Here is a 10689-nt window from a genome sequence, read left to right as displayed (position 1 = left end):
CACAAAACGGGTCTCATACTGAGTAACAATCATACTGCCCTGCTGGAAACGCTCAAACTGACGGCGACGCTCCTCTCTCAATGTGATAGGCAAAAACTTCTCTATGAAGAGCTGAGAGAACTGGTCCCAAGTAAGAGCAGGCGACCCAGCTGGTCTGGTCAACAAATAATCTCTCCACCATTTCTTGGCAGAACCAGTTATCTGAAATGTAGCAAAATCGACCCCATTGGTCTCCATTATACCCATGTTCCGTAGGACCTCGTGACAGCTGTCAAGATACTCCTAGGGATCCTCTGAAGGAGCACCAATGAAGTGAACTGGGAAGAGCTTGGTAAACCCGTCCAACCTCCATAAAGCCTCAGAAGACATAGCTAGCCCATCTTCGACCTGTGCCGCAACAACCAACTGAACTACTCCGACTGGCTGAGTTTCTGGAACCTGATACTGGGGAGCTATCTGCTCCGGAGCGGGAGTAGTGGGATTCTAGGCTCCTTCTCCAGCCTGAGAGACTGCTGGTGCCATGGGAAATGCGCCAATTTGGGCCACACTCTCCATAAGGCCCACAAAATGGACCAAAGCGTCCTGAAGTACTGGGGTGGCAATGAACCCCTCCGGAACCTGAGCTGGCCCGACAGGAACAGTCTGGGCTGGAACCTCCTCGTCAAGATCTATCTGAGGCTCCACTACTGGGGCTGCTGCTCGGGCTCTGGGCTGAGCCTTGCCCCTACCTCAGCCTTTAGCATGGCCTCGGCCTCGACCTCTGCCCCCCATAGGAGCTGCCACTGGAGGCTCTGGATGCTGCTCAGCTGAGGAAGTGGTACGTGTTCTCGCCATCTGTGAGAGAACAAGAGTAGAAGAGTTCAATCAGTATTGAGAAAACAACATCGCACGACAGAGTAGAATAGAAGTGAAATTTATTCCTAAACTTCATAGCCTCTGGAAGATAAGCACAAACGTCTCCATACTGATCCTCCAGACTCTACTAAGCTTGATCGTGAATCGTGAGACCTAGGTAACCTAGTGCTCTGATACAAACTTGTCACGACCCAGAGCCTACCCTGAGATATTTCTGGGCAAACGAAGATGCAAACAATGAAGCAATGTTAGTCAATTTGTAGCTGCTCGATGAACGCAGGAACTTGGCACATATAAGGATGGCGGCCCAAAAGTAGAGAATAGAGAGATATTACAATCGAAGATCCAACCTCCGTTATTTCAAAGTAGGAGACTTGGTTTTAAGGAAAGTAATGCAGAACACTCGGGAGCTCAATGCGGGGAAGCTAGGTCCAACATGGGAAGGCCCCTACTGGGTTTCAGTTTTCACCGGGAAAGGGTCATACGAGTTAACAAATCAAGATGGAGAAAAGTTGCCAAGTAACTGGAATGTGGCACACTTCAAGAGATATTATTGCTGATGAGCCTCGTATGTACTGAAAGTATGTGCTGCACTCTTTTTCCCTTCATCCAGTTTTTGTCCCAATTGGGTTTTTCTAGAAAGGTTTTTAAAGAGGCAGCAATGGAAAGCATACTACGAAGGAAGCTTCAGTAGCAGCAATAAGACCTTTAAATGACAAGGCACACAAGTAAAGAACCACTACGGAGCAGTTAGATAGTCTTTTGCTCGATAGCAAAGTTCATACCAGGAAGTAAAGTTTGATGTCGAACAGAGATTACCCGACCGTTCACAAGTGCAAGCCAGTGGGGGATTGTTAGATAATCTTTGGCTCGATATCATAAATTCATAAGGGGGAGTCAAGTTTGCTATCGAACTAAAGATTATCTAGCAATTTACTAGTGGAATCCTCGAAGGTGTAAAACTTTCAATGTTCAAATTCGCATTCTTCGCATTCAAACACTGCGGGGAATAATATGAGGATACAGTAACAATGATTACCACATCGACCGGAATACGAAACCCGAAAACATAGTTGTATCATCGGGACCTGGGACTGTACAACCAGCCCCGTAGCAACAAGTTGTACAAGTTAGCCACAAAAAATGGTAACTTCTTTTAGCACGAGGAATTCTTATGTACTTTTGAAAATGAAAGGAATAAAATAAAGTCCTTTTATTTTTATCTTGTTTATTGTCTAAACGATGAATTAATTTTATAATTTGAAAGTTAAACAAGTACTTCAAATGCTAGTGCCGTAATGAACAGGAGACGTCCTCTTCAAGAGCACCGTAAACATAAAAGGTCTCTCTCTTATAAAACCCTCACGTTAAAGGGTTGATTTCGGAGGAACTTATGCCCGAAATCCAAATTCTCTCGGGGAAAAATACACCCGAAGTCTTGCACAATTCGACGCAAAGAGTAAAACTTGCACAAATACTTAAACGAAAAATACGCAAAGAGTTGCACAAATACTTAAACGAAAAGTACGCAAAGAGTTGCGCGAATACTTAAACGAAAAGTATGCAAAGAGAAAAATTTGCACAATACTTAAACGAAAAAGTATTTCTATTCACAGAAAACGTGCCAAGTAGCACAAATACAAAAGTATGGAAAAGAAAAGAAATCAAAAACCAAGCTACTGCATCTCCGGAACCCGGAGGAAGAGAAACATCTATAGCCCCCAAGAGAAGTGGGTAGATCCGCTGCCGGTTCAACATCTTGGATTTCATCATTTTGGCCTTCTGTATCGTCACCTTCTAGTTCTTCTTCAGTTCCCGAGAACTCGGAACCGGAACCAAAAGAGTCGGTAGCATCAGGACAAACTGGAAGATCCCTTCGGGCAGTTATCTCCAGCTCACGGGCCTTAGCGATTTCGGTATCAAAGTCAATGACACCCGCTTTGGCCTCTTCCAAGGTTTTTCTTCTCATGCTATACATAAGATATGTTTTTTCAACAATGAGGGAAGCCGCTCGGTGCTGTAGTTCTTCTTTAAGTCGGTCGACCTCTGCAAAAAGGTTATCCCGCGCGGATCTGGTGGACCAAAGGGTGATATCAAGCTTGTAGATAGTGGAGCTAAAAACTCTATTGTGCTCGATGGTCCTCTTATGCTTCCCCTCTAACCGGGAATACTTTGCCTCGGCAGCAGTAACCTCTTCAGTTTTGGAGTTTAAGGCTGCCTCTAAATTATTCAATCTTTCTGCAGTGGCAGCCTCGCAATCGGATGCAGCAAGAACGACATTATGGACCTCAACCCATTTGGCTTTAGTTTCTTCAAATTGTGCCCTTAACGAGGCGACCTCTTAGCTAAGAGTCACTACTTCTTGCTTACTTTGGTGCAATTGAGCCTCCAACTCAACGGCCTCAGCAGCTCGTACTTCTAGTTCTGAGAGGCGAGTAGCAGTTTGGTCTAGTTCGGCCAAAAGTCAATCCTGCTCTGAGGTAAGTTCCTCCTTATCTCGAATCAGCCTTTGAAGGCCCTCGGAAGCAAGGAAGTTGGCCTACAAAAAAAAATATAAATTCAAAACCATGCAATAACAAAGATAGAAGAAACGACAGAGGAAACAAAGGTTGTACCGCCGCTATGTTGTGCATGGCATTGTTGAACAAACACTCCCCCGAGAGAGTTTGTATCTTATCCCTATCTTTTTCTAAAGCCAAAGGCTTCAGATAGTTAGTAAGATCTACTCGTTGGGATAACAGATGGCATCCGGTAGAGACCGAGAGGGTGACACTCCTTCTCCTTTGGGGGATCTTCGGAGGGGACAACATAATTTTTCCCCAAATTCCCATGAACTGGGGACTGGGGAAATGGTACATCCCCCTCTTGGGCAACTGCGACCGGTGGAGATGATGTAGCAATTGCTGGTGGTGAAGGCAAAGTTGGAGAAGAGGTATAAGAAGGAGATGGCATTGTAGGATGAGAAGCAGCGGCGACAAATGCAGTGTTGTTTGTTGGTTGCTCGTCAACCTAAGATAGAAGGGACCTGATACTCAACCTCACGTACCGGGCGCAACAACTGGGACTCTAAAGCGTGAGTTAGCATCTTTCACCAAATCGAACTCCTCCAAGAGTGCCGAGGCATCATCCTCGGTTGGTATAACTAGCTCAACAGATTGAGCATTATGTTGATTAGATGAAGGTCATCGTCTTCTACGTAGAGAATCCCACCATCACTGGCTCCTCTATCATCGTCGATCACCACGGTTTATGGGATTGGCTCGGGCGCGTCGCTTATCTCCATGACATCCGGGGATGGCTCATGTACTGCATTCTTTGCCTTTTTATTTTTCCCTCGGCCGTGAAGGAACGTCTCCTTTTTTGTTGCTTGTTCTCCGGCTGGGGACTCCGAGAAGAAAATCTTGCACCAGAAGCAGGCCCGGAGATACCTGTTCGGGTAAAAGCCTCCTGCAGCAGCCTCGCGGCGTCAGCAGGATTAGCCAAAACGTCCTCCTCGGGGGCGACAACTGAGCCCCGGGGTAGACCTGAATTCAACAGGAGAGAAAGGTTAATCAACTTCCTTATACGAAAGGAGAAACAAGACAAGTTTGACTTACCATGATATTTGTCCTTCCACCCATATTTAAGGGCCATTTCTTTCCACGTATGGGTCTCGGGCATAGTGACATCCAAAATTTTCTGGACCCACTGGTCTAAGCCTTCAACTCTAGGCGGTGTCCACCGAATTGCTGAAATAAGTGAAAGAAGAGGAATCAATAACAGCATGAGGTGATCTTTAACTAGAAGAAGAGACAAAGGATGAACTTATGAGTGCGATTCCACAATTCCGGAAAGGATGGAGCCGTGGCCGGAATGATATCCCTGGTGGAAATTGCAATGAACTGTTCCATCCACCCACAGTCGTTATCATCATCCATGCTGGTTAGTAGAGCATGGTGGCCACGTTTGCTGAAATTTATCATTCCCTTATAGAAAATCTTGGGGGAATAAAGATTTATTAATCGAGCTAGGGTTAGATCCTCTCCCGTCTCCTGGCATAGACGCCGAACACAAGCAACAGTCCTCCACGCAGAAGGACTTACTTATGCTAGGCATACTTAGTAACGGATGCAGAACTCCACGATAACAGATTCAAGCTCTCCGCTCAAAGAAAACAGCCTCAAAGTGAAGGGATACATATAAAAATACGTGAAACTTTTTGGGTAAGGTTATCCGCTCCGCCAGATCAGGAGTGATAATGTCTAAATCTTGGCAATGATAGTCTTCCTTCACAGCTGAAATACTGGAAGGACAGATGGAAGAAGGGTACACGCCAACAACCCACGTACGAGGATTAGCGGAAGGATACTTCTCTTCGAAGTGTTTAGTTGTGACAAGACTTCTTGGGATGATGGTGCGCATCGTAGGATGAGAAACATCATCAACTTTACCTTTATTTTTTGAAGAACTAAGGTTTCCAGAAGAAGAAGCCATTTTTATCAGAAAGGAAGGAGGGGTTTTTCTGAAGAAGAAGGTTAAAGAAAGGTTGAAGACAAAGTACAGTAAAGAGAATTTGAGTCAGTTTGGAGAATTATGAAGTGTAAATGAAGAAGTTTGAAGTGTATAAGTAAAGGAATATGAGGCTAAAATTGTGGCTATAATTACCTCGATAACGGGCAAAAGTGATGCTAAATCGTGGAATGACGCGTGTTCAGGGCACTAAATGCGGAGAGACATGCGTCTAATCAACCGTTAAAAACTTCTTAGAGGGGGTCAGAGAATTTTCCGCCTAAAAAGGTATCTCTACCAACTCTCCGGCGACACAAAGTTACGCCGCCGAAAAGCAGGGGGACTATCTGTATAGGGTAAAATATGTTCATATTTTATGACCGCATGAGAAAGCGACACGTGGAGCCGAAGATAAAAGATAGTCGAGTCTGAAGGCAACGATCTCGTTTGTTACCGGAGAGAATAACATTCATAAAGGCGAAATAAATGCCTGCCACCCGGTGACATTCAATGAAAAATATTCTATAGCATTAAGTGTATGGTCCGTTACAAAGAATATGGCCTTCACTGCCTACCGTTACACATTCTTCAATGGCCCTCATAATTGTCATTTAAGAGGGGCTTGATCCTAGGATCTTGTTCCCTAGGCGCAACTATAAATAGTGAGCTCTACCATCATTGTAAGTGGACGAATTTTCGGACAAACATACACTAGACTTTGTTCAAAGCTTAATAACATTTTACTTTCTTGCTTATTTATATTGTTCTTACTGCCTTCGGAAGCTCTGTTCCCGGGCTCAAGATCTCTATCGTCTTATCTCGATTTTAACGCTAAGTCTTATATTTTTGTCTAATTCATTCATCATTTTATGATCAAATCGATTCACTTGTCTATAAAATAGATATAAATTCAGTTATTTCATTTTACGTGTAAACAATCATGAAGCAGATTTGCTCCGGCAACTTTTCATATTTGTACGTCTCATTTGAAATATTTAATGAAATCACAATAAAATTTGGTAAAAGAAGTCCAAGCCAATGAAATGCCTCATGTACAAATGCCAATTCCATATACATAGACAAGTATGACCTTTTAATCCTACATGGTGTACTTTTATAATCGAATTATTAATTTTGAATCCAGAAAATCAAATAAGTTGTGATAGAATTCCAAATACAATCTCAAAGTGCACTAAAAGAATTACAACTCTGTTCGTTTGGGTTAGAGAATCCAAAGGCTATTAGTTCGAAATTCGAAATAGACCGCTAAAGCCGTTAACACTTTGTAAAGTGTTTAACCACTCTTATCACACAAAAATTAAATTTCAAAAACCAACAGGATGATTACGCAACGTGGGTAAGTAGCCTAAAATCCCGATTTAACCTCATGAAGTTTACAACGCATTCCTTCTCTTCTTGTAAAACCAACTTATTCAAAGATAAAACTATAGAAACCCCACAACCCAAAAAGCAAGAATTGTGGCAATACTTTAAAGAACAAACCGTCATAATGAAAAGATCAAAAGGAAGGAAAAAAGAAAGTGAAAATGAAGCACTGTACAAACAGTTCAGGAATCTTGAAAAAGATTGGGACAATTTCAAGCGATCCAATTATAAACCACAGAATTTTCCTCAGATTTCTGCAAATTCAGACTCTTCAATTTCTACTCTGGACGTTTTTAAACTTCTTGAAAACTCTCCAAGAAGTCTAATGTCTTCACTGCAGGACAGCGAATCACCACTAGAAGAAAGGCTTAATTCGAAAGTGAAGAAGAATGATTTGGCTGTTGAAGAAATACTAAGGGACAGAAGGACTGCTTTAGCCAGTGGTAAACTTAAAGGAAGACGCCTTTTCGAGGAAAATGAAGAGGAGGAAATATGCAGTGATTGTCTTGGTTTACTTAAACAAATGGATGGAAATGATTCCTTAATTTCTTGCTCATCAACCTCTTCTTTTGCAACTGAAAAAGAATCAAAAGATCGAGAAATTAGGATGGTTGAAGGTAATCTCAAGGCATCAGTTAATCTGCCAAAACGGAAGAGTTGGCATTCTAGAACTTGTTTATGGTTTCTTGTCATGGCTCTTTTAACTATTACTATATCAGCATTCTCACAAGGCATTTTCTTGATAGCAGGAAAGCAAGTAGAAGAGGTTATTCAACTCCCAACATGACCTTTACTTTGATGTTTAATATTTGCAAATACTGAATTTCGGTAGTTGAAATACTGAAAAACTTGTTTGAGGAGTATTTCAAGTGAAATAATGGTTACTGTTCATATGCTTGTTGTTCATTTTCAATTTTTTGACTTGACAATAATGAGGCTACCTTGTTAAACTTGCACATTTTGTTGTTGGGATCTTTTATGTTTCTCCTTAAGACTTAAGAAATTGTTAGGAAACGTTTTGGCAAATCTCAATTTGTTTAGTTTGTAGATTGAAGACATGCTATGGAATAATGGTATATATCTAACCCTGGACATAAAAAGTAAATTCAATGTTTATTCTTAAGCAAAACAGGAGAGGTAAACATGGCTACAAGCCTACAACTAACCTGCTGCTGTTGAAACTCATTTCCTAGTACACTGACTAAGAAAAGGTTTTTTATTTGAAAACAAAAAACCAAAAACAGAACTGAACTGAATCAAAGCGATAGTAATAAAGTTTCGAGATCAACATCAAGAAACTAAATGAACTTGGTGTCTAAGCAGATTTCAAAGAGTCAATCTTGGCCTTTGCTGGTGCATTGAATTCTTCCCAAGCCTCAATCCAAGTGACCATAGCAGCAGCAAAATTGTGGAAATAGGGATCAATTGGACCAAGCTTTTCCTTCACCATCTTAGCCAGCTCAAGGTAGCATTGTTGAGCATTAGTGCATTCCTTTGGTAAGACAACAGATTGGAAGAAGGGAATCATCTCTTCTTGCCAAAACAACCCTTTGAATTCCTTCTTCAAATTCACAAATGGATTGCTAGCCTTACTGTGCCACAGGTATGGCAACCCTGTCTTCACTCCGTAGCCCAAATGATCACACACCACCTGCATTTTTTAGCATTACGTTAAAACATAAGTACGATTGCTTCAAACATCACGTCGTCTCAAGTTAAAACATATCAAGAAACAGATTAACATACCTTGGAACACCAACCAGCCCACATATCATCATATCTGCCAAGAGGTTGGCCATCACCCATAATCCCAAAATACATAGCAGGACCAACAAGTTCTCTGTTAAATGCAAGATTCATAGCACACATGGGATAGAGAGTCCCTTTGGGGATTGTCATCACAGCATCCACATACCTGTTTGAGCCAGTACTAGAAAGCTATTAGTATTATTAAGGAAAAGTATGTATGCATTCATTTTTTTCTATATGAACTAACCTGGTATTACGCTCGCGAGGCTTGACAAGCTGAGTAGGGGCATCATAATCAGGGAAGTTAAGCCAAAGGCCATGGGAAACAGCAGTTGGCACACCTTCCCTCAAGCTAAATGGATACCCTCGGACGAAATCAGCGCCTTCTCTGTACGGATCATACAGAGTGTTGAAGAAGTAGGGTGTGGCTGGTTTTGTCAGATTGTCAAGATGTTGTGCCAATGCATCAATATCTTTCCCACTTGGATCCTTTGCCACCTTTATCACAAGACGAAAAGATCAATCTCATATCCCAAATAAATAAACATCTATGCAAAAGATTAAACATGAACAATATGAGAAAGTGCTACTTACAAAGCAATCATCATCAATGGTGTAAATGAACTTCTTCTTGGAAACCAAGAACCCGAAGCAACGACAAGCACCATCCTTGAAAGAGATGCAACTAGCCTTAGGACCAAGAATCCTGTTGATATCATCGCGATTGTAGAGCTCATAATCGAAGCCCTGAGGGACCTTAATCACCTTGGTAGGATCTCCATCTTGGATAATGATCAAATGGTATGGCTCAAAGAATGGCCTCCAATTTTCCAAGAAGTCCAAGCTTCTTATGGTTGGTATCACAATGTCTACCTCACCATTCAAAATTGGAGCCATTTTCTTCTGTTTTTTTTGCAAATGGTGTTTCTTTTTCTTGACTTGTGAGTATTATGACATATAGGGAGGGATATATATAGTTATCAGAGGTGTAACTTCTGATGTTAACTCTTAAGTTGTTATTTTTTTAAACTTAATCTTGATTAGATTTTAAAACTATTTCATATTCTATTACTATGTTTCTAATGGTATGCTATTGATTTTCTTTCCAAGTAAGAAATGGCAGCGCTTTTACTATTTACTCTTTTATAGTTTAGAAATCTGAACTTTGAAATTAACTTGCCAATTTGCTTGTTTCAACTATAGAAGCAAATCAAACCAAGATGTTGAACTATTAGTAAGTAATCACAAATTATTGAGATGTGCTCTTTTGCTAGAAAGATAATTGCAGTAGTCTCTCATGGGCGGTGACGTTGTCAGAAATTTTATCAAGGGTGTTCAAATTTTAAAGAAGTCAGTAACTTTTTCCGATGAATGGGTGCACCGAAAACTATAAATTAAACTACGTAACATTTAGCTAAACCATAAAAATATTTATTATAGAGCTACAATTTTATAAATCAAAACTAATATAAAAAGAAAACAAAAGAAATTCTACTATTAAAGGTAAGCATAAAACCAAAGGAAAGAAAGAGTTAAGAGGATTTTTTTTTTAAGAAATTTTTGTAGAGCTTGACTTTTAATTTTAAAATTTATTTGATAAGCAACTTTTAATTACAAAACTACTTTTAAGATTGATTGTTTGTTTTTACATAATTTTTTGCTTTAAGAGTTATTTATTAAGAATTTTTTAGATTAAAAAAGCAGACCAAACACAGTGATCTCTGTTTAGTTTTGGAGAACAAAAGCGCGGATAAAAATATAAAAATAAGAATTCAAACTCATGAACTCCTCACTTTGGCCTTTGACCATTGGGCTGCCTCTTTCTACTGTATTAAGGGTGTTCAAAACATGATATATGATCGTGTAAAGTTGTATTCGACCTATATATACAGTATAATTTTCCGGCGAAGGGTGCTAAGTCACTATTCACGGGAAGGATTATTTAAAGTATTTACCTTACATACATCTTCATTCGTTGACTAGTTGACTGAATGAAGATATATAAACACTTAACATATTTGTAAAATGAAAATGTTATTCAAACTAATAGGGGTGTAATTGCTTGATTTAAGAATACATGAGGTGTATCTGCAGTTAAGTCATAATAGAAGGGTGTGTAGTGGAATTTACCTAATAATTACTTTAACAGATCAGGTTTACCCAACTGTTTGGGGAAAACGATGGCTAAGAATTTCAATACGAAGATTGAGG

At 40.4% G+C, this 10689-nt stretch overlaps 2 protein-coding genes across 2 annotated transcripts; one reads left to right on the top strand and one right to left on the bottom strand.

The window, feature by feature from the left end:
* Positions 1 to 6722: 6722 nt before the first annotated feature.
* Positions 6723 to 7679, top strand: LOC104097295 (uncharacterized). The gene is made up of 2 exons (XM_009603853.4): positions 6723 to 7346; positions 7479 to 7679. The coding sequence occupies exons 1-2, from the start codon at positions 6731 to 6733 to the stop codon at positions 7514 to 7516; spliced, it is 654 nt and encodes a 217-aa protein (XP_009602148.4). The 5' UTR covers positions 6723 to 6730; the 3' UTR covers positions 7517 to 7679.
* A 144-nt stretch (positions 7680 to 7823) lies between these two features.
* LOC104097294 (probable UDP-arabinopyranose mutase 1) lies at positions 7824 to 9497 on the bottom strand. The gene is made up of 4 exons (XM_009603852.4): positions 9073 to 9497; positions 8726 to 8976; positions 8476 to 8644; positions 7824 to 8380 (listed from the first exon to the last, which is right to left on the bottom strand). Exons 1-4 carry the CDS (start codon positions 9373 to 9375, stop codon positions 8045 to 8047), a joined length of 1059 nt encoding a protein of 352 aa, XP_009602147.1. The 5' UTR covers positions 9376 to 9497; the 3' UTR covers positions 7824 to 8044.
* Positions 9498 to 10689: the final 1192 nt, after the last annotated feature.

This window comes from Nicotiana tomentosiformis, chromosome 3 (genome assembly GCF_000390325.3).
Source record: "Nicotiana tomentosiformis chromosome 3, ASM39032v3, whole genome shotgun sequence".
NCBI lineage: Eukaryota > Viridiplantae > Streptophyta > Magnoliopsida > Solanales > Solanaceae > Nicotiana > Nicotiana tomentosiformis.
The sequence above is the reverse complement of the archived record's forward strand: the minus strand, read 5'-3'. Positions and strand labels throughout refer to the sequence as shown.